Source organism: Hibiscus syriacus, unplaced genomic scaffold, assembly GCF_006381635.1.
Source record: "Hibiscus syriacus cultivar Baekdansim isolate YM2019G1 unplaced genomic scaffold, ASM638163v2 tig00110931_pilon, whole genome shotgun sequence".
NCBI lineage: Eukaryota > Viridiplantae > Streptophyta > Magnoliopsida > Malvales > Malvaceae > Hibiscus > Hibiscus syriacus.
Window position 1 is genome coordinate 186,034 of NW_024062918.1, and position 20,268 is coordinate 206,301.

Sequence of the window (20,268 nt, forward strand, 5' to 3'; positions counted from 1 at the left end):
CATGGCAAGCTGAGTCGGTATACATTAGTAAAGCATGGAAAGAAGTAGACATTAATCCCATTAAACCCCAAAGATGTTTACAAACCAACAAAAGATGCAAAAAGTTTGTGAGGAGGTTGGGACCAAATCATAAAAGGAAGATTAAAAAAAAGCTGACAATAAAGGGATCCTTAGAAAAAACAAGCCAAAAAACCGATGACCCAATGGATGTGATTGAATCCCAAAATGAGAAAAAAAAAGTGACTCGTATGTTTCTGTGAGAGGAAAAGAAGTAAGAAAACTCTTTCTCCCTTAACAATTTTGTGTCTTTATCTGATTTAGGCAAGATTTATCTATGTCTAAGATTAATGAGACTTTGCCTAGTGTGTTTGTTTCATTATTGCAAGAATATTATGTTGTTTTAGGTGATCACCTAAAGGTTTGCCGCCACTAAGGGACAGAGAGTTTGAGTCATTGTGTTGTTCTAATACTCTTGGTACTCCGAAAAGATGGTAAGTGTCGTATGTGTATCAATTGCCGACCCATTAACCGCATTACCATCATGGTGCGTTTGGTTCACGGAATGTAAAATTACCAGTGGGAATAAAAGATTACCAAGGAATAGGATTACTGGAAATGTTGTATTTTGTGTTTGGTTGGTTTAACAGGAATGTAAGATTATCGTGTTTTGTTAAAGGAATAAAAGATTATTTGAATGTATATTTGACCAAATTGTCCTTATTATATAATTGTTTTTTTTAACAAGTTAGAAAATATTTATATATTTTCTTTAAAAAAATTAAATTCATAAAATTTATATAATTTTTTTTACAAAATTGAAAATATAAAAAGATTTAATGAAAGGGTAAAATTTTATTTTAACCCCTGAACTTCATATAAAATTGTAATTATAGATTTTTTTGTAAATTTAAAATAGTTTAAGGATAAATTTATAATTTAACATTCGTAGAATTTTTATTATTCAATGACAAAATAATGATATTTTTGAGAAAAAAATTAAGGGCATTTTAGTCCAAACGCTGATAATCCAACAATACCTAAGGAAAATGAGGTAATGACATTCCCAATAATATATCTTAAAAAATTCACTATTGGTAATATAAGATTACCGGGAATGACATTCCTGGCCAACCAAACGGGGGAATGTGGATTCCATTCCCATGAGAATCTCACATTCTCCCAACCAAACACACCTCAGTATATATATCTTATCCCATGCCTAGATGATACACTTGATGAACTCTATGTGACTTGAATTATGTTTGAATATGAAGAAAACTATACTTCTACTATTAGATATTAATTAAAATTAGGAAATTTATTTTAAATAGAGCTAGAAATCAAGATGTTTCCGTAAATCTTCTTGTATTCTTATCTTTCAGCATTATTAATTTTTTTCTTCACTAACTTTGATTTTTCTCGTTTGAAATTTAACATAAAATTTTGAAATCTTTTTTATTGAACGATCAATATATTTATCATTATCCTATAACAATTTCCTTACAATTTGAGTTATTAATGCTACCGGATCATTAGCATATAGGATGTGTTCTTTAACTACGACTGATTTAAATTTTGGATCTCAGGACTATTTTTTGTCAGTTTATCAACTGAATCTGCTTTTGTATTGCAAGGCATGGCTCTACAATGCCCTGTTATCAATTAATTTAATTTAAGAAGTTGTTAATTTATTCTTGACTTGACAACGTGTAATCTTGGAAGATTACAAACAAAACCAACTGATGTAACGAAGAGAAATACATGCAACAATCATCGTGGAAACGCTCATTTGGAGGTATTAGTTTGCGGTTCCATAACTTGAGCAAAGCGAGCTTTGAAAAGGGCCAATAGTTTGTCTCTGGGAGGCAAATTTTCCTTAACGATGTTGCAACCTATGAATTCTTCTGTCCATTTAAACAAGTCGGGGAATTTGTCAGCCGACAACAGCTCCACTCCGGTCGCTTCTTGAATGATACTCAGCCAAAAGCCGACGAAGTTAGCAGCAATGTCTACCATTCCAATAACATCTCCGCCGAAGAATCTCTTCCCATCCAATGCAGTTTCAAGCGTTTTCAGACACTCGTAAGCTTCTTCCACCGCCTTTTCTCGCTCATTCTCAGCGCTCCATGCAGCTTTCCAAAGGGCGGGAATGCACTACACTTGCGCCACAAAAAGAATTCAGTCCAGAAATGTGAAAGTTCGAAAGGGAAAAGTTGGATTAAAAATAATGAAATAATACCTTGTCATCGACGAACTTAGTCCAGAATCGAGCCATGGCTTTATCATAAGGATCCTCTGGAAATATGGGATTGGATTTCCAAGTTTCGTCGATGTATTCAAGTATAACAAGCGACTCTGCAATTGGTTTCCCATTATGGAGGAGAACTGGAATTTTCTTATGAACCGGATTGTATTGCAGAAGCAAAGCGCTCTTGTTCCCAACGATATCTTCTTCTATGTATTCATATGGAACCCCTTTCAACCGCAAAGCAAGCTCTACCCTGCGGCTAAAAGGACTTCCCCAAGCTCCAAAAACCTTCACTTCTTCACCCATGATGCTATTTTTTTGTTCCCGTCTTATATATATATATATATATATATATATATATTTTTACTTGTTCCTCACTTTTGGTTCTACTTTTCTTAGGGGCGAAGAGTGAGTTAGTCGTCTTTTTTATATAATTAGTGACGCTTCGGTCACCGCTTATCTAAGCATATATATTTCTTTTTAACTTGTTCCTCACTTTTGGTTCTAGTTTTCTTAGGAGCGAAGAGTGAGTTAGTCGTCTTTTTTATATAATTAGTGACGCTTCGGTCACCGCTTATCTAAGCAGTGACGATCAGATTGGAGCGAAGTGTGTAGAAATCTAGGTATGCGCATGATGAGAATTCAACCCAACATGAAAATGGAGAGTTCAATTCTCAGAAATAGTAAATTAAGATGAATCACTTGTCCCAGACATGCAATTCAGTTAAAAAGTTTAAAGAAAATAGATTTTAAAAAAATAATTTATTGATAATGAAAATATACATATTCTATAAACGTAAAATTTTTTAACTTAAAACGTTTAAAGAAAACAATATTTCTTTATATTACTTACTTCTCTTTGCCTTTTTCATGTAGGGCATTCAGTTTATGATCATGTTTTGATGTTTACTCATCATGGTCCAAATTTTGCTTTTTCTATCAATGTAGCTTCCAAGTAGGAAAATGTGGCATATACCTAGATTTCACTTGTCTCAGAAATTGATAAGAAATCTATCATGTTTGTCACGGGGATCCTTCTAGCTACATTCAAATGGCAGAATTATGATCCTTATTACACATCTTCAAATTCTCCTACTTCCGCTTCTATAATAACGCCATACCAGGAGCAACTACGTAAAAGAACGGCTAGCAAACCCACCTGACAAGAATGTACACAACTTATCCGGTTGATAAGTAAAAACACGGTGATAACCATTCCGTTTTGATCTCGCTGGAAGTCGATGAGCTTGAAAACCTGTGGTGGAAACGCTTTCTTCAACTCATCATTTCCAACATTTTCTATAGGCTGCTGGCTGCAACTCCCTCACCTAGAAAACCTCGAATGCATGCTGCCCCAATTCCAAGTACGGACTTTATATTTAAGGTAGGAGTCAAAAGAACACAGAAATTCGATTCCAGTTGCAGCACGCAGAAGTAAAATATTAAAGGCACATACTTACCGGAAAATCCTACATGATAACCGCTTAACACAATATATCATTCATTTGGTTTGGGGGAATAATTCCCTTGGCAACTCCCACCATGTTTTTGTTGACATCGTACGAGGACAGGACCTTCCTCTGCAACAATCAAGGAGATCAAAGTCAAAACATTTAAGAACGGTCTTTCATATGCAGATTCATATGAAGCAGCAGCATGCTCAGGAGAAACTTTTACATCGACAAGAAGAAAAACAAGAAAAACAAAACCCGAAAGCACATAGTTTCCTATGCCAATAAGTTCAAAACGGAAATAATTTGTGTAGTATAAACATAAACTTAACACTTACAATTGGCTCAAAATCTGGACTACACAAGTTAACAGTGAGATTTCTCATCAGTAACAAAACCTGCATGGCATAAGGAAAGGTATTACATGCGGTAACTTGAACAGTTTATAACAAAACAAATTTTAGGGGACAAGGGAGTGATAAAGCTCTGATGGGTATATTGCTTGTTTCTTCAAAGCAGCTTGGGATGTTGTAGGGGAGAATCATGTAAAAGCTGTGCAATATTACTTTCAAACGTCAACAATTAGTCATGCCTTTAACCAGTACTATTGTGTTGTTGGTTCCCAAAACAAATAATCTGAATAATCTCAAGTATTCAAAGTATCATGGTGCACAAATGCATCACTAAAATCATGGTGAAAAGGTTAACAAAGTATCTTCCTAGAATATCTCAAGTACTCAAAGTGCTTTCATTAAAGATAGAGTATTTCTGATAATATCTTTATGGATCAAGAATTGGTGAAAGGGTATGGAAGAGATTCTTTGTCTCCTAGATGTGCTGTTAAGATAGATTTGCGAAAGGCCTTCGATTCTATTAGTTGGGAATTTATTTTGAAGTTACCTGAAGCATGGAGTTCTGAGAAATCTGTCAATTAGATTAAAAACTACTCCTAGGTTTCAAGGGTGCCAGAGGCATTAGGCAGGGGGACCCTTTGTCCCCTTACCAGTTTGTGTTAGCGATGTATGTCTTATCTCGACTACTGGAAGCAGCTGCAGCCAATGGAATCTTCAAATTTCATCCTAAATGTTACAAAGTTAAGCTGTCTCACCTTTGTTTCGCAGATGATCTTCTGGTCTTTTCCAAGGGGACTATTGATTCTGTTGTTAGTATTTGGTGTGTTCTAAATCAGTTTTACCTGATATCAGGATTGCAGCCTATGTTACTCAGACTCGAGTGGAAGTGTCGACCACAGGTATGTATTTAACACGGGTATGGTTAGATTTTTCGAAGTTTTTCTATATATTTGGAGGATCCTTTGAGATCATATCCCCATATCCAAGTATCAGACATGAGTGTCGGAAACAGGTACTTCAGGAAAAATGAAGCAGCTGAAAGCTGATAAAAGTGAGATTTTTTCCTCTGGTATGTTTTTTTTATATAGAAATTTCCTCTGGTATGTCAAGTGAGGTAAAGGATGAAATTAGGAGAATTACATAATTTGAGGGAAAACCTCATGTGAGATACTTTGGGGTGCTACTTGTCACAAGGAAACAGTCTTAAACAGATTTTACTCCTCTTTTGGAGAAAGTAAAAGGAAAAATATATAGCCGAGTAGCAAGGTAGCTCAGTTGCTGGGAGAATGCGATTAATGCAGTTGGTTATCTTTAACCAGCTTTGAAGAGGATCAATCAGCTTTGTATGAGATATTTTTGGAGAGGAAAAATAAATAGCCGATATAGCACCCGGTGGTGCAAGAATCATCTGGTCTCAAAATCTATTTGTTGGCCTAAGTTACCCAAAGCAAGGTCTGGGAAGATATTCTTAAGCTTTGCGGGGTTAATAAAAGAGTGCTTATATATATTTGATCTGGAGGTCCTATTGATAGCGGACACATATCCTGTAGACACAACTGCTCGAATTCGGGTCTTCCAATGTTTTAAAAGGCGCGAGGCGCTCCAAGGCGATTAGCTACCCGAGAGCCTCAATTTTTGAGACGCTTTGAGGTGAGGGATTCACGTACGCGAGGCGCTTCTTTTGAGTTCCACTGAACCTTTCCCCCTCTCTTGGATTCCAGAAATACTTGTATTAACACCATGATCCCCGTCACCCCTACTCGGCCCTACAGACTGCCACTGGATCAAAACATCATCCGTTTCAGTTTGCAACTCACCATTCTGCCCCCCAATAGACTTCTCATTCCCAACCCACTTAACAGGCCCAGTATGGTTGGATTTCCTAATTGAAGTATGTGCAACACCATAGTCAACCGAACGTGCAGAATCATCCGAGAAGTTTGTATTTCTTGATTCCAGACCCACGTGCTTCCCACTTATTTTTGTCCTATTATCACTGCCAACTGGCAGCCCACTAACTTCTAACATACTTGTTTTAACATTGCGCCCATCTTCTTGAGGTGACAACCCCATGCTTAAACTCCTTTCTCTCCCATCAATACAAACCCCCGACACAATCTGCTGCCCTGGAACTCCACCTAATACTGTCTCCTCAGAACATAAATGGGTCATTGTACGTGAATCGCTAAAAGCATCGCCTCATGTACTCGCCGCCGCCTTGGTGGTCGGAGGCTTTCTTCTAAACGCCTCGCCTAGTGCCTCAGGCACGCTTTTTAAAACACTGGGGTCTTCTAACGAGAACAACATTCTCTTTTACCACTGAGCCCACTCAATGAATTCTAATTAATTATGAAATGTTTAAACCAAAAAAGGGTGCAGTCTTGACTTACAGTTTCAAAATTTATGGGATCCATTTCTTTGAGTTTCTGCACGTGCCCCCCGGTGTCAGGATCAAAGACACTCCCAATGAAGCTATAAACTTCAGCAAAATCAGGTATACCTGCAAAACGAAGTCAAAGTTGGCCAAATACCATCAAGTACAAAGTAACTGAAGAAAACAATTGATTATAGTCAATACAATTACCGTGAAGCATGGATGCTTGTTTCCCTTGATTTGGCACATCGGAATTAGGTATTGTCCGGCTAGAGCTTCCAATGCCACTAACATCACTGTTACTAATCCTTGCTACGCCCTTTGATCAATATCAGCTGAATCAGTAACGTTATGCATAAGAAATGTTGGAAAGTTTCCTGTAGGACATCTAGTCTACTGCTATTATAAAAAAAGGAACCAACATAGAGAAGAATTCATGCCTTCTGCTCCTCTAAGACTTGCAAATTCATCTTGGGGTGGCATGATTTTGCTTGAGGCAGTGTTTACTAGCGTGGAAGCTTCATCCCAGGGACCATATCCAGGTGGAATGGCATTTATTGGAGAAGGAAAACCCATGGATGCTTGTAATGGCAATAAAACTGGTATTATACGAGCATGTCAAAATGTAATTATCCCCCAAGAATTCATTCAAAAATATCATCACAATCCAGTTCTAAAATCAAACCATTTTTAGAGGCCTTTTGAGGGTAAGGGTGAGCAGCTTTGCGCTTGGGACGAGGAGGCGGCACATGTGCAATTGTCCCATTCTTTTGAACCTTCAAAAAGTATTTCTGGGCATGACTTCGAATCTGTAAAGACAGCAAATATCCATTTGAAACAAAATATGCAAACTGAAACTAAAGATTGAAAAGCTTAGATCAATGACAAAACATCAAATCCTTATCGTTAAACCTGGATAACTGTCTTTGAACCGACAAAATCTTCAATTTTTTTCCAGTCGCGATCAAACCTAAGTCAGCAAGAAAGATAGAAAACTATTTAACAGGCTAACATGAATGTTTTTTGTCTATCATAGAACAATATTATTCCTTATAGCTCATATTGCTAATAAACACGAAGGGGGCAAAAAAAAGGGAAGTAAATGTATTGTCATTGGCATACTCGTACGACGTTCAACACAACAAAGCTGACAAGGAAGGTTAAAAAATTATGATTAGTTAAAGTCTTGTACCAAAATTGAGCTCCAAAACAACTTGAATTGAAGACCAAGTTTACATCATCAATTTCTCCGAACAAAACTTCCACTTCACAGTTGAAACAAGGAAAAGTCGATCAAGATTTTCTTAGTTCTCTACTAGCAAAAACAGAAGCATTGGAACTAAGAACCAACATAAAGAAAGGCAAATTCCCTAAAACCAAGGAGAAATCAAAGTATTGGACACTTGTAATTCAGGGTTTTTATTAAAGAAAAAAAGTTTTCATCTTTGGAGAAAAAACATACAGTTGAAGAGCTTCAAGGAACTTGTCGTGTTCTTCTTCAGTCCAGCTCTCACGTGACTTGGTAATGGTGTAAGGTTTCCTAATTTTCTTGCCGGATCCATCAGCGGTGGTGGACGTGGAGGACTGAGGCGGAGGAAGAAGAGGAGGCGGTTGTGGAGGATTGGGGGATGAGTTCATGTGTTTTTGCTTTGCTTGTGTCTGGTTTTTGCTACCGAACAAAGAGACAATGAGTGATGTCTGACTTTCCGAGAGAGAAGTTGGCTGGCTGAGCAGAAGAATACGTGTGGTGACTCATCTATGAACCTTTCAATTAATCGTCCCCGCGGTTTTAGTTTATGGTCCTTATCCACAATGACATTTGAGAGATTTCTTTCCTGCGTGGGTCTCATCCACCATATGCACTCTTTAATCCAATACTCACCGGATGTCTCCCTAATTATTCCTCATTCAAAAATTAAGTTCCACAATACTCGAAAGCTCACATATTTAAAATTTTCAAACACTACTTGAAATCAAATATTAAACTCGATTTAAATTTGAAAAAATTTAAATTCAAAACATCCCTAGACTTGGTTTAATTTAAGCTTAAACTCGAATACGGTTCAAACTCGAATTCGAATTCAAATATGAACCTTAAGTACATAAAATATTTATATTGTATTTTAAAAAAACAATATATAAACGTTAATATTGTCAATAAGTTAATTTTAAAAGTTAAAAAATAATATTATTTTTTATTTACTAGAAAGCTTTTCGAGTCAGACATTAAGTAAATTATTTTGACTCGTTAAGAACTCAATCGAACTTTGACCAAATCGAACTCATATAACTCATGATCTGCTTCATCTCATTTACAATCCTACACCAAACGATAAATATTCATATTCATTTAATTCTAAATAAAACATATACTCAATCATCACAACAGTTTTAAATTTATGTGGATTTTAATTTAATTTAATTATTCATGAAAGATAATAGTTTAAATAACTTAATTCAATTACTCTTCATTTTCATCTTTTCTAATTTTAAACCAACTTGTTTATAAATATTAAGTTTTTACTTATTCATTTTGATTTTTTATTTTTGATATTCTTCGATTTACAAATACAATTAAAATTTAAAACATTATTCTATCATTACTCATTAGACATACTCCATGATTTATTTTAATTAAAAAACTAATATTATACATATTAAATATGACTAGATTAAGTTATATATTATTAAAAGAATTTAATTATATCATTCGATCAAACCCAACCCATGGATTCTATATATAAAATCATAAATAATAAAAATCTATTTAATAATTTATTTAAAAAATTGAATCTGAAATAGGCCACACTGTATTTCCCGTGGAGAAAGAAGTAGAGGAATGGATTGAATTGGTAGCGCAAACAGGCGCGCCGCCGATGTTTGAGAAGTTTTAAAACTGGGAAGAAGGTGAGTCCTACTACGTACTGTAGATTTATGAAAGCTACGGCCCAATCATTCTCTTCCACTAAATAACACCCAATATTTTGTGTGTATGTCCCATTGTCCCCTTTTTTTTATAAAAATATTTTATATTTTTATAAAATATATGTTAAAAAATTTTACACGAGGATTGAAACTGTGTTGGTTTTTGTTCGGTTCTTTTTTAATAAATAAAATTATTTCAACAATAAAAAAAAATATTTTTTCAAACACCCTTACATATATTATGGTTGAATTCGAGACCTTCAAAATAACAATTATCTCTTTAATTACTAAAGTCACTTGATTTGTATAATAAAAAATATTTTTTAAATTTATATAAACTCATAAATTATATTATTAATTTTGTGATTAGATCAAATACTTTAAACTTTTAAAGTTCAGCCTGGTTATTTAATTAATCAAATTCATTTAATTTGGATAAATTAAATATAGATTAAGTGAATTGGGTATTAGTTGGATGATTTGTTAATTAATTAGATTTTGAGTTTAGTAATTTAAATTATTAATTATATATTGTTGTATTTCGTCAATGATATTTTTGACATAATTTTATTGTTCTTAGCAACCAGAACTCTAAAGTATTTTTGAATCTATGGTGATTAAGAGCATTCAAAAGAAATAAATGAAATGTCTTTGAAGAAATGATCTTGAATATTTTAATCTAGAGAAGTTGTGACTCGTTGACCAACCTGTAACAGACCCATATAACCTACCAGAACTAAATCATTATCACATGATCGTATTTATTTAACATATCAGCGTACAAGTAGCTATTATAATCCTACAATTGATACACACTATTGAATCCCTACATAACCTCTCAAGCAAAATTGAGAAACGAGATGCAACCTCAATGAAACCACTCCACATTACTTTTCTTTGTTCTACCTCTTCATAGAGACATAGCACTTTGTTAGTAATGCTTTAAACTTTGTTGGGATTTTCGAAAGCTCGAATCGACAACCGGAACGGTTTGCAAAGAGGGGTCGGAACGGTTTTGTGTTTGGGGAGTAAGGAGATTGAAAGATAGAAAATTGCACAGCGATTTAGAGTGGTTCGACTTTCTCAACCAAAGTCTACATCCACTACCTTAGCTCCTCACCAAGGATTTTCCAACAAATTCACTAATTTGTTCTTTCTTTTGAGGACAAAGATATAACCTTACAACTCCCTAGTTTTTCCGGGCTAAATTAGAACCTTTCCCTAGCTTTTACACGGGATTAGCTAGAACCTTTCCCCTTTACAAAAGGATAAAATAAGTAAACAAGAAAACCTCTCTGAGGTAGGTGTTTACAAGATTGAGCTCACAAGAACAAAATATATACAAGAGAAAGATGAAATAAGAATGAAAAACTCTTCTCTTGTGTTTGATTACTTGGATAGTTGTTCTGTTCCTTCTTCAAGTGTCCTTAGCTTGTATTTCTAGCTTGAAATGTGTTTAAAGTCATATCTAGCCGTTGGGGATGTTTTGGAGCCGTTTGGGAATGATTTTTCTGCAAAAATAGGCTACCCAGAATGGAGGGAATCGGTACCCCTTCATAGGGAATCGATACCCCTCATAATATTCAAATATTATGACCGTTGGGCTGATGAACAGTGAGGGAATCGGTACCCTCAAGGGGGAATCGGTTCCCTCCGAGTAATCTGTTATTTCTCGGAGCCAAACCATGCAGGGGTAATATGTACCCGGGGAATAGATACCCCTGGGGGAATCTGTTCTTGGGGAATCGATACCCCCTGGGGGGAATCTGTTCCCTCTGGGCAATCTGGTTTTTCTTGCTCAAATCCGATTTTAATGAACTTGAATTATTTTTGAAACCTTTTGAAAACTTTGAATAAATTCAATTCAAGTCCAAAAAAATTTTGCCTTTAAATTTGTTATATCGAAACATATTTCAACAATCTCCCCTTTTTGATATAACAAAACATTTAAAAAATTGTTTTTGGCAAAACTCCCCCTTAATAAAATGTTTAATGAAAAAGATATCAATTGTTGAAAATATATGAAAATGTTAAGCTCCCCTTTTTCATTAAGAAATTGAATTTTTTTAAAACAACCAAACTTCTCCCCTTTTGTTATATCAAAAATAATTCAATCTTTTAAAGTTCTAAAATAACATTGGAGAGTAAGTGGTAAATTTGACATTTAAAAATTTATTTGAAAAATCAAAAACTCCCCCTCAATAAATGCATTCCAAATAAAATTTAGCTTTAAGAACAAGACACTTAAACAAAATTGAATTTCAACAAAGAATAACAAACATGTTAGTAGCACATGAAATTCAATATATCCAAGACTAAAATACTTTATGCAATACCAATTGTTGAAATTTGATATCAATACCAATTGTTAAAATTAAGTGCATATGCATAAAGTTTTCCAAAAATGTCATGCATTTGAAAATTTTGATATCAATTGTTAGAGAGATATCATTTTCATTTAAACCACATGCATAAACATTCAAATTTATGTCAAAAATTTTAAAATTTATAAAATCAAAGTATTTGAAAAATTGATATCAATTGTTAGAGATATCAATTGCATTAAAACCAATTTGACCAAAATTTTATTATGATGAACTAAAAATTCTTAAAAATTAATATAACTTTAAAATGTTCATAATCATCTTTTCAACATACATAAGATTAAAACAATGATGCATAATCATTTAAAAACAAAACTCATGCATGCTTAAAATCAAATGAGCAACCAAATAACCAAAATTAAAAGCATTAAGCTTAGAGGTTACACATTCCTTTTTCATGTGTGGCTAGAGCATCTTGAATATCATCTTTCTCATCATCATTGCTCCCACACACCTACAAGAGACATTTAAGTAGATTTTGGTATACAAATTGCTTTGGATCCTTGGACGTTAGTTTCAATGCCCCTTGTTCATTTCGGAACCCATACTTGCCTAATTTTAAAATGTTTTCCTTTCTTCAAAGGACAAGTATGTTCCAAATGACCATGATAATGACAATGTGAGCATATTGTAATTATTGAACTAAATGAATTATTTAAAATGATTTCTTTTTCTTTTGTTAACCATTCAAGCTTAACTTTTAAATCAAAATTTTGTTTTTCAAAACTATCAATTTTTATTTTTGAAAGCTCAAAATCCTTTTTCAAAATTTCATTTTGGCTTTCAAAATCTATTTTTGTTTTCAAAAGGAAATCGTTTTCAATTTTAAATTTTGAAATCATTTTCTTATATTTGGAGTTTATGGTCTCAAACTCCGAATATAACCTATTAAAAGCATCTTGTAACTCATCAAACGTATATGAATTAAATTCCTTTGAGTTAGAAGATACCTCGGGCTCTTCATAAGCCATTAGAGACACCACCTTTGTTGGTTCTTCTTTCTTGTTTCCATGAATTTCCTCGAGCTTATTCCAAAGCTCCTTGGCACTTGAACATGAAGAAACCCCTTCATAGATTTCAGGACCAAATGCACAAAACAACATGTGCATGGCCTTGGCATTAAGTTGAGCTTTCTTCTGTTCTTTGTCACTCCGCTTCTTCTCCTTCTTCTTTGGAGAAGAGTAGCCATTCTCGATTATCTCCCATACATCAAGATCATTGGATTGGATGAATACCTTCATTAATTTCTTCCAATGATGATAGTTGACTCCATTGAAGTATGGAGGTTTGTCAGTTGGTAGGGAGTCTTCCATGTGGAACGAGCTGGAGGTGGAAGCCATCTTCTCGGTTGTGTAGGGAATTGGTAGAGCTTCTTCTAGGATCGTATCAAGGTGGTTAAACCTTCTTAACAAGTTAGGCTCTGATGCCAATTGTTGGGATTTTCGGAAGCTCAAATCAACCAAAGTCTACATCCACTACCTTAGCTCCTCACCAAGGATTTTCCAACAAATTCACTAATTTTTTCTTTCTTTTAAGGACAAAGAGATAACCTTACAACTCCCTAGTTTTTCCGGGCTAAACTAGAACCTTTCCCTAGCTTTTACACGGGATTAGCTAGAACCTTTCTCCTTTATAAAAGGATAAAATAAGTAAACAAGAAAACCTCTCTATGGTAGGTGTTTACAAGATTGAGCTCACAATAACAAATTATATACAAGAGAAAGATGACATAAGAATGAAAAACTCTTCTCTTGTGTTTGATTGCTTGGATAGTTGTTCTCTTCCTTCTTCAAGTGTCCTTAGCTTGTATTTATAGCTTGGAATGTGTTTGAAGTCATATCTAGCCGTTGGGGATGTTTTGGAGCCGTTTGGGAATGGTATTTCTACAAAAATAGGCTGCCCAGAATGGGGGGAATCGGTACCCCTTCATAGGGAATTGATACCCCTTCATAATATTCAAATATTATGACCGTTGGGCTGATGAACAGTGAGGGAATCGGTTCCCTCAAGGGGGAATCGGTTCTCTCTGAGTAATCTGTTATTTCTCAGAGCCAAACCATGCAGGGAGAATCTGTACCCGGGGAATCGATACCCCTGGGGGGAATCTGTTCCCGGGGAATCGATACCCCCTGGGGAGGAATCTGTTCCCTCTGGGCAATCTGGTTTTTCTTGCTCAAATTCGATTTTAATGAACTTGAATTATTTTTGAAACCTTTTGAAAACTTTGAATAAATTCAATTCAAGTCCAAAAACATTTTGCCTTTAAATTTGTTATATCGAAACATATTTCAACAAACTTTTAAGAAATGTATCCCGCATTTGGAAGGAAATTACCTTCGGAAAGATTTATATATGGAAACTTATTCCTTTACTTCTTGAATGTGGTAAGACTAGTCCCTTACATGCACATACTATCATTGTCGTTGTTCGATTGACTCAATTCATGTTCATGGAATTGCATGTCTTCTACACGTATCGCACACATAATACTTTTTAAAAAAAAATCTGTAAAACTGAACATGATATTTTTTTCTCTAATTATTAGGCCTAGTAACTGTAATGTAAATAGATCTTATGTAGTTGTAATCCGATTTCAATTGAATAAAATTCATAATTATAACAACCTTATTTACGAGATTATATTCATTGTAATAGTTAACTATCAACCGGAATTTTTGGAGTATGAATCCAGACTGTTTCATGTATAGATTCATTTGTATCATTTAGCTGTCACAACAGATAATTCTATCAGCTGTAATGAATGTTTATTACTGTCGAAATTCTAGATGGGTTTATAGCTTGACCTGATTCATGTTTGGAGACCAACCTGTAAATACAAACCTTCTCTCAATGTTTATATCCTCCAAAAAAACCTTTTTCACTCTATTGTTTTCTCTTATATATTATGTTCAAAGTTTTCATTGAGAAGAACGATATTACCTTGTCTATCTTTGAACTTCGGATATATGACCTTTAATAATATTGTGTTAACCTTGAGGGGCATCATTCATTAGTAACACGCACAATTTATAAACATAATCACTCAAACTCAAAATTTTTAGAAAAATAATATTTAATTTCATTAGTGATTCCTATTTATATTCTCTTTCAACATTTAAACCATTTGTATTACGAATCTGGGCCACACAGCTTTATGAGGCAAGAGATGTTATGACACGTGGAAGAACTATGATCCAGTTTAACAAACGGGGAAGTCCATCCATATGCTGTGTGTTAGGCCCGCCCAATCTGGCGACCATTTTACATAAGGTCGGGGCGCGGCTCACTTGGCTAAGCTTCCTAGCTTCGCTTGCCTTAATCACGGCTTCAATAGGCAAGATTTTTCCAATTTAAAGTTTATTAGGATAATATATCATACATATCTAAATATATTATCTTCCTTTATGTTTAATTTAGAATAATATATAGTCATTAATTATGTTAAAATGATATTTTTATCATTAACATTTTAAACTTATAAAATAATTTTAAATTTATCAAATTGTTACAAAATGATCATCATATGTTTAAAAATAGTGATAAATTCTGATAAGTCCAAGAACAATTTTCTATCAATTAAATAAGTTTAATGATCATTTTATTATAATTTGATAAAATTTACTGATAGTTTTATAAATAATTAAAAAAATTAATATTACTAAAAAAATTATTTCAACATCGTTTAATCATTACTGCGCTTTGTTGTTAAATTTATAGTAATATAAATATATACATTTAAAAATCAAATACTAAATTTATAAATTTATTTATTTCATTTATAATAATTTATTAAATATTTCTATATATAAGATCAGTATTTTCTACCCAAATATAACCCAAAAAAGTAATATAAAAATTAATATCCATTGATATTATTTTTCAAATTGACACCATTTTATTCCATGTAGGGGAAGACAAGTCACATGGAAAACGCTTTTTGTAAGAAGCATCATCTGATGATATGATAGAACTCGATCAAAACTTTTATAGGGTGAGTTAAAACCTAAAAGAATAAATACACGTAGTGCATGACGTATTTGCACGAGCATAAGACCAATTAAGTTACAAAGATGACATATGTGTATTAGTCTTATCTTTAATCACTTAACGCATGCTTAAAATGTTATATTTAAGGAGTTAAAAAAATATAGGCCTGTAAACGAACCGAACGCACACGAACGGAGGTATGTTCATATTCGTTCATTTAATAAATAAACGAACATAAACGAACACGAACATAAACGAACAAATTTTTTTTTGTTCATGTTCGTTTATTAAGGAATATAACTTGTTCATGTTCGTTCATTTAATAAATAAACGAACACGAACATAAACAAATACGAACATAAATGAACACGAACATAAACAGACATAAACGTTGGAGACCCTACCTAGGGGTGTAAATGAGCCGAGTTGAGCTCGAGTATTGCTGAGCTCGACTCAACTCGAAAACTTTTAAAGTCAACTCGACTCGAAAACTCGCGAGCTTAAAATTATCAAGCTCTACTTGAACTCAAAATAATATTGAAACTCGACTCGAACTTGAAAAGGCTCGAACTCAAAAAAAATTAAGAGCTCGATTAAAACTCGAGACTCGAACTCGATTCAAGCTCGATTCTGAGCTCGATTCAAGCTCGACATTGCCCCAAGCACAAAGATGCTTAAACCTATTCTCCCCCATCTTCTTTTATATAAGTTACCAACCCCGAGCTGCTTGTTTGCTATTGATGTAGGATTGCATAACGTTCCTCCACTTTCTTTCTTCCTCTCTCCTTCAACTACAGTCGAGATGAACACAGATTGTGTTTCATGTGATTGCCGACCTTAATCCTTGGGATCAAACAAACATGTCCTTAGCTTCATGATATGTAGAAGTTGAAAATTGGGTGATGAGAGAAGTAGGTTGGTTTATTGTTCACACAACTCATACATCATATTCAAAAACCATTCTTTCTCGGCTGGCTAACTTCCATATCTAGATGGCACACAAATTATTTGATGAAACGCGTTAAAGAACTTCTCAACCTATGGAATAAGGCCTCACCATTATGGGTTCTTGAGTTCAAAGTAAACTGGCTTGAGTGCTGGTTGATCACTATTTACTTATAAATTCGAATACTCCATTATATGAAATTAAAGAAGATTTTGAGTAGAAGAAACGATGCTTAATACTTAACATCCCTTCCGAATCCATCACCTTTGGACTTGGTTCGAAAGCAAACCGGTTTCTGGGACTCCTCTTTGCTCATCGAATAATTAGCTGGTGGCGCAGTCACATAGGGTTTCGACGCAGGATGTTGACGGTGTGGGTATGCAGCTTATGGATCGTTCAAAAAGAACTAATCCATGTTAATATTGTTGGGTTTCCAAATAAAATTGGGTTAATTATGAAGTTGGTTATCAGAATATCAGATTAATTAATATTTTTAAGATACTTACAAATTGGTCACCAAAATTGATTTAAGAAGATTGGTTAAACATAAATGAATGAACATAAACGAACGAACATAAACGAATATAATCGAACGAACATAACCGAACGTTCACGAACGTAAATGAATCCATCATCTCTACAATATTTTCACTTAAATCTCAAAAGGGTATTTTACCATTTCATTGCCTTTTTGTTGAATTGCCTGTCTTGTTAAGGTTTCATTGGTTTTCATGTCATAATCTGGGTTTTGTTAGTGTTCTAAGCTTTTCTGAGTTTTCAACATAAGCTGTACCGGTTGAAAATAACAGTGTTTGAATCCATGATTGCTGGGGATTATTTCCCAGATGAGCTAATTTAGAAATTGAATATTGAATCCTAATGTGCTTACTTTTCGTCTGGTTTTTAAGTAAAGCACATCTAAAGATCAGTAAATTAATACTCTTGGCTATGCATAAATGACTACTTTTTAGAACTAAGAAACTGATTCCAACTATGGAGACGAAATGTTATAGTATATGCTAACTGCCCTTCATTCAAGACTCTCTCTTGTTCTGCTTCTGTAAGAGTTGTCGGACTGTAAATTGTTCTTTGGCCTTATCGATCCTCCTCACTGTTATGATGTGTATGCATCGGCATATTAGCATAGATGGGAATCAATCCTTCCTTCAAGCAATTATGCTTGCACCAGACACAAACTGGTTTACCTTGCAGTGTCCATGCCTAGCTCATTACTTGCGTAGCTAGTTGGCCATGACTTTTAGATGGTGTGGCTGATGTTGCAGCAGATTGCAGTGTTCATCACATGTTAGCTAGATTGCTGGATTTCCATTGAATTAGGACTAGTTCATATATGCAAGTATGATTCACGAAAAATGATTATAACTACACTATGCTGTTATGATGCCTTTTTATGATTTACCTACTCGATTATTTACATTGCCCTTTCGATACAGTTATTCTTGAACATATCTCAGGTGATAAATTCTCCACTAACTGGGATAAGGCATGGTCAAATTTCAAGAAGCAAAGCAAAAAGCCCATTTTCTCGGGGTTTTCTCCCACAACATTATGTTAGTTGGAACCCTAAACAATCAAACTATCCCTTGTCTGAAGAGGTTGATCCCATAAAAAGAACAGAGAGGTTCGTTGTGGACCAGTCCAGGATTACTTTAGTAGGGGCAATTATAATAGTCTCATTCCTTTTACTCCACAAACACTTCTTTTCTTTCATCTTTCCTCATCCTTTTTGTTGCCATGGTTCTGCATGCAGAACGGTTGCGGGCTATATTGCATTGTTTTGACATGGTTGAGGAAGTAATGTAGCAGAAACGAGTTCTCCGCGGGCTTTGTTTGAGATTTCCTGAAGGAATCGAACACTTTAATCTCGAATGGCAGTGAAAGATTTCTTCTTTCAATGGTTTACTGTTGAACTGATGGAAACAATAATTCGGTTCACGGACAGTCACAACCTGCTATAGGTTTACAAACAGCAGTTGCAGGAGATATCAAACAGGATGATATAGTAGGGTAGCCTAGGGGCGATGAAGAATTCATGTTAGTCAATAACTCGGAATAAAATGGAAGAAAATTCCAGCAACCATTACTAAAAACTGGCATGGTGAAGGCTTTATCATGCGACTTTCTTGGTCTGTTCCGTGTGTTTTCCGCTATGACATGAAATTGGAACCAAGACCCGAATCTGGTTTTAGTCCTATGTAGTTTCCACCTATTGTTGTCTTTGAACGACAGCTACAATCTGGTTTGGCATCTTGCCAACCAACAGGTCTTTCATAAGTCATTTCAAGGTAGACAAGATGTCCCAAATAATAGGAATCAAGAGACATTGTGAACGTGTGGACTTTGCCCCTTTTTCTAATAGTATCATTTTAATTCCGAGCGGATCCTCAAAGCTGAAAAGCAATTATAATTCCATTCCCAGTGATTCTATGCATGAAGCTGAAAAGCAATTATAATTCCATTCCCAGTGATTTATGCATGAATGTGTGACTGCAGGGTTGATAAAATCAACCATGAAAGTAATTTTTATAACTGACAAATTATGGGCTGAACTAGATTAACCTCGAATCATGGTCATTTGACTGCAGGTAATTTATCCGGAGAATCAAGTAGAAAGCTAAGTCATCTGTCCCCCACCAGTCAACCCTTTTTCCCAACAGAGATAAAAGAGAGAAAAGGAAAAAGGAAGGGAAACAAGCAAATGACCCCTCATTATATAAAACACCCTCAGGCTCCATCTTGCATTCACAATTTGCCAAACTTGTAGCTTAATTCGCCTTCTTTGCTCTGAAACTTGTTCAAGTCTTTAACTTGCACGCAATGGCTATGGAAAAGGCAAAAGGTGAGCTAGGGCAAAAAAGGGTGCCTCCAAAAAGAGGGCAGCTCAAGGTTAAAATCCTGTCCATTATAATGGAGTCTGTTTTAAGAGTAGCATCAAAAGTAGAAGAAGATTGCAGAGAAAGGAGGTGGTTGCTTCAGAAGACATGCAGCTTCAGAAAAACCAGATAAAACTTGCCTAGAAATCGGCTGGTTTAAGCTTCTTTTTACCCTTTCATGCATTTTTTTTTGCTGCACCTTTCTTCTTTATCAGACAAAATTTGGTATAAAAAATGGTCCATTTGTCAATGGTTAATGCTTCAGCTTGTTAAAAAATGAGCAGCAATGAATATAGAATCAACCATCATCTCTGGTTTTGCTGTTTTGCTGCCATGGAAGAAATGCCATGGATGGATGAAACATAAGCTTTAGTGATCCTCAAATAATTGGTGTTCTGTTTACTTTTCCTCCCTTATTTATTTCCAAATATAAGAAAATATTTTAGAGACAACTTGGGAACATGTGGGGACAAGAATCAAAGTGCAATTGTCACATATTATATCATTATAAGTTCCAATAACAGATATTTTTTAATGAATTTGTTTATGCTATTTTTTGAAGTACTTCAAAAAGAGTATTCATGGGGAAAAATTGGATAAGATAAATAATAGAAAATTTTGTTGGATAAGATGATTAAATATTTAATTTTCTTACATGATCAATTCTGGTATGAAACAGACAAAGATTGCATTTGCACATAATAAG

At 34.5% G+C, this 20,268-nt stretch overlaps 2 protein-coding genes across 2 annotated transcripts; both read right to left on the reverse strand.

Annotated features, from left to right (window-relative positions):
• Positions 1–1,666: 1,666 nt before the first annotated feature.
• On the reverse strand, positions 1,667–2,569 carry LOC120146900 (glutathione S-transferase U8-like). Its single transcript, XM_039160377.1, has 2 exons — positions 2,240–2,569; positions 1,667–2,154 (listed from the first exon to the last, which is right to left on the reverse strand). The coding sequence occupies exons 1-2, from the start codon at positions 2,552–2,554 to the stop codon at positions 1,786–1,788; spliced, it is 684 nt and encodes a 227-aa protein (XP_039016308.1). The 5' UTR covers positions 2,555–2,569; the 3' UTR covers positions 1,667–1,785.
• On the reverse strand, positions 2,562–8,128 carry LOC120146899 (protein REVEILLE 8-like). Its single transcript, XM_039160376.1, is given in 10 exon segments — positions 2,562–3,597; positions 3,790–3,828; positions 4,038–4,097; positions 6,443–6,552; positions 6,637–6,753; positions 6,756–6,761; positions 6,867–7,025; positions 7,112–7,235; positions 7,339–7,396; positions 7,889–8,128. Coding segments are annotated over 10 exon segments (870 nt in total). The 5' UTR covers positions 8,065–8,128; the 3' UTR covers positions 2,562–3,576.
• Positions 8,129–20,268: the final 12,140 nt, after the last annotated feature.

Excerpts from the sequence above, each read along its gene's own strand:
- LOC120146900 (XM_039160377.1), bottom strand. The coding sequence starts at position 2,554 with ATGGGTGAAGAAGTGAAGGTTTTTGGAGCTTGGGGAAGTCCTTTTAGC. Across the intron at positions 2,155-2,239 it reads CTAAGTTCGTCGATGACAAG|TGCATTCCCGCCCTTTGGAA; the intron begins GTATTATTTCAT and ends GCGCAAGTGTAG.